A 4,061-nucleotide genomic window follows, 5' to 3' on the forward strand; every position below is an offset into this window, starting at 1 on the left:
AGTATCCAATGTAGAGTGAACTCCCACTTCCCTAGATCTTCTGCAAAATGACCCAGCCAAAGTCCAGGTCCAACAATAAGTCTTTCTAATATTCTTATTGAGACACTCTTAGTTCCCAGGGAAAGGGGTCTCAATGCAACAAATAATAAATCCAGTGTGGCCTCTGGCTGAACGATATATTAACACCTTTTTCTCACAAAACATAACCTGAGAATCATACAAAGAAGTTGCCTTTGAGACTACAAATTTAATCATGTTGCCTTTGAATTGGGTAGATTACAGAGGCTCCTAAGCTTGATTGTTGTTGTTGTTGTTAAGTGCTGTCGAGTCGGTTCTAACTCATAACAACCCTGTATATGATTTTCAGGGAGCTACTGGTGGGTTTGAACTGCCAATCTTTTGATTAATGTCCATTAATTATCCAACAGCAACACCACATCAGGACTCCTTGGTTTATATTAACATTACCTAGGAAGTCCAGGTTTCACCTCCGTTTGAATTAATCAGAATTTCTGGGGATGGAGTCCAAGTATCAATGTTTTTATCACTTGAGGAGTAATAAAAATTTAAAAAATGGAACAATGGGTGATTTCAAGTAAAAAAAATCAATACAAGGAAAAAGATTACACAGGCTAGAAGATTATACAAATAAGGAACCTGAGGTCAACAAAGTTGAAGTAAATTGCCCAGTGTCAGTTGCCAACAAGCACCAGCCATTGGGCTTTTATGTCCAGACAGTCTGATCAAAGAGTCTGTGCTTTTACCTTGGAGCTAATATGACGCATCTATTACAAATGGCTCTTTTATGCTGGTAATAGATAGTAATGCCAAGTAGAAAACAAGATAAAGTATAATTATGTAAGGATGAGGGTAGGTAACTTTTTTTCCCCTGTTTTTGAAATCTTTGTTTAATATTCATTTCAAATGTGTTCACACGTGTATTTCATTTTTCTCTTCCAATTTTTTGTTTTAGTGATCAGGAAGGAGTATATAAGATTATAGATATCTTTATGTTGGCAACTGAGCAAAGAAACTGAAGGATTATGATAGAAAATTTAATAACTATTTGTGTAGCAAGGCAGACAGATGAGATGTTGTAGTGGACACTAGAAAGTGTTGAGCTACTGCTCTGAGAAACAGAATCGATAAAATCCCCTGCATGAAGTTTAAGGCCCAATGGAAAAATTTCCTTTCCATGGCATTATAGATTAAATCGTGTCTCCCTAAAATATGTGTTGTAAATTCTAACCGCCTCTATACCTGTGATCTCATTTAAAAATATATCTTCCTTGTTATGTTCATGAAACCATAATAAGATAAGGTATGCCTTAAATCAATGTCTTTTGAGATACAAAAGAGTAGATTAAACGAGCAAGCAAGCAGAGATGGGGGTGGGTAAATATAATTGCCAAGGAACAGAGGAACCAAAACTGCAAAGAAACAAAGGCCTTCCCCGAGAGCCTACAGAAAAAGAAAGGCTTCCTTTAGAGCTGACTCTCTGAGTTCGTCCTTCTAGATTCCTAACTGTGAGAAAATAAAGTTTCATTTGTTAAAGACACCCAGTTGTGATATTTCTGTTATTGCTGCACTGGAGAACTAAGACACACGATAAGCAGGTAAGATGAACTGACTGACTCCGGCTGTTATCTATGACTTCAAACCAGACACATTAAGGCCCTCCTCCAAGAAGTAGCAATGAGAAAGAACATTTAACATCTCCCTTGTTTAAGTCATTTTAGTTTTAATATTTGGATTGTGTTCTTGCTTGCTTTATAAATATGTAAATGGAAAATCTGGTGACCCATGAGTGTCCTGAATGAGATAAAAGAAGACTATGATTGAGTATCATGACGGCCAATTAATTTCTGTCTGAATAAAACAATAAAAAAAAAATTCAGACTTTTCCTTCCTGGAACAGCTGCCAGATCATGCTTCCAGAGAGTTAAGCTTTGGGCAAGCCAATCATTTGTTCATCCTCCATCTGAAGAGCTAAGTGACCTGCATGGTCTATGGTCCCAATGACTGATGACTGATTATATAAAGAATTCTTTCAGACAGTTGGATAGATGCAGAGTGGATAATAGCTGAGTAGTGATTGGCATTGTGAATTAACATCGGGTGACACTGAACTGTCTATTTCACTGGGAGTGTTGTTTTCTTACATTGTAATTGAAAGCATCATAGAAAGGGAAAGGAATCCTCTGCTGTCAAATCTAACCCAACTCATGGCAGCCTCATGTGTTGTAGAGTAGACCTGTGTTCCATAGAGTTTTCATGGCTGTGACATTTCAGAAGCAGATTGCCAAGCCTTTTTGCTGAGGAATCTCTGTGTGGGTTCAAACTGCCAACTTTTTGGTTATTAGCTCAGTGCCCAACCATTTCCCTGTGGTGCTGTAGGATAAATACTGGACTGCTAATCTCAAGGTCGGCAATTCAAACCCACCAGCTGCTCCTTGGAAACCCTATAGAGGGTCATTAGGATTTGGAACTGACTCAACAGCACTTAGCAACAATAAGAAGCTACTGCTAGAAATAAAGGGGACATCTGGGCCTTTTTTTTTTTTTTTTAAAGAAAATCATTAGAAGGCACTAAAATGGAAAATCTTAGGTCCCTTTAATCCTGTTTGAGTTTTGCAGAGAGTTACAAGACACAAATTCAAGACCGATTGTTAGAAGCAACAGGATGGACAATGATATCAATCTGTTAAATATTACCAACATGCACAGAAAACATATTTTAACATTGTTGGAATATTTGAAGAAATGGTTTCTGGTAGATCCTCAAGGCCTTCCTAAAATTATTCCAATATTATCTATGATCTGTATAATTGGAGGTAAGTGTAACTCTCTTTTCATTTTAGATTCTTCTGTTTTTAAGGTTGTATCATAGAAATGCCACTGTATAGACTTAAGGGATGTAGCAACAATATGAAATTAGAAATTTGTTCCTAAATTCATATCTGTTTACAAGATTTCCAATCAAATGAATCCAACAATAATCCACCCCTGAGAAGACACAAGTAAAATCTAATTAGGATGTTCTTCATCTCCCTTGGGTTAAAAGTTTTCACACCTTCTCATTTGCTATGTCACAATTAGATAGAAAATATTGGGATAATTAAGCAGATAAACAAAATTGGGGGAATTTTCTTATGTCAGTTGCTGATAATTATTGTTTGATACATATTGTAGAAGTATATATTCAACTTTTTTTTTTTTCACTCAGACAAATAATTTTCAAAGTAATATATCTTTTGGGTGGTTGACTTAACTTTTTATCCTGCTTCAATTGGGTGTCCAAATAGTATGGTATATCTAACTATTACAAGAAGAAAAAAATGCTGCAGAAAGCATGCACAGTTTTACACTTTCTTTGACCTAATAAAGGATTATATTTCACAGAAAGAAAATTTAATTGAAGGGAAAGCTGTGATATTACACCTTGATAACAATAGTAAGCATTAGCTAAATAGTCATTATAGACTTTGTAGTATATAACAGATAACATGGTGGCCAGGTTTCAACAGAGCTTCCAGACTCAGGTAGACTAGGCAGTCAGCTTTCTGAGGGATGAGCCATTAAAAACTGAATGAATAGCAATGGAGTATTGTCTAATATAGTACCAGAAGATGAACCTCTCAGACTGGAAGGCTCTCAAAATACAACTGGAAAAGTGCTGCCTCCTCAAAGTGAAGTCTTTGGGACCTTCATTTGCTGTTGAGACATGACTCAAAATGAGAAGAAACAGCTGTAAACAACCATTAATAATTAAAGCATTGGATGTATGGAGAATGAATCTTGGAAAATCGGAAGTCATCAAAATGAAATGAAATACATAAAGACCGATACCTAGACATTAGTGACCCTTGACTGGGATTGGCCATTATGAATCCTATAATCATATTATTTACTCTGCTGGGAGTGGCAATTCAAGAGGAAAAGTATTGCATTCATCATCAAAAAAAGCACTTCAGAATAATTGTGAAGGTTGGAAATGTAAAGGTAGACGTTTTATAGCAAGGAAGGGAGGGATTAACTTTCTAGTCTAGGAGAGGAGGTCC

The 4,061-nt window shown here is 36.2% G+C and overlaps 1 protein-coding gene across 1 annotated transcript in view; it reads left to right on the forward strand.

Annotated features, from left to right (window-relative positions):
* The first annotated feature begins 2,719 nt into the window (after window positions 1-2,719).
* The window catches only part of SLC9C1 (solute carrier family 9, subfamily C (Na+-transporting carboxylic acid decarboxylase), member 1), a 138,469-nt gene continuing 137,127 nt past the window's right edge, over window positions 2,720-4,061 (forward strand). Inside the window, exon 1 of the mRNA XM_006864212.1 lies at window positions 2,720-2,834. Coding sequence (XP_006864274.1) covers window positions 2,720-2,834 — 115 coding nt within the window. The remainder of the gene's footprint in view (window positions 2,835-4,061) is intronic.

The sequence above is a fragment of the Chrysochloris asiatica genome, unplaced genomic scaffold (assembly GCF_000296735.1).
Source record: "Chrysochloris asiatica unplaced genomic scaffold, ChrAsi1.0 scaffold00061, whole genome shotgun sequence".
NCBI classification, from domain to species: Eukaryota; Metazoa; Chordata; class Mammalia; order Afrosoricida; family Chrysochloridae; genus Chrysochloris; species Chrysochloris asiatica.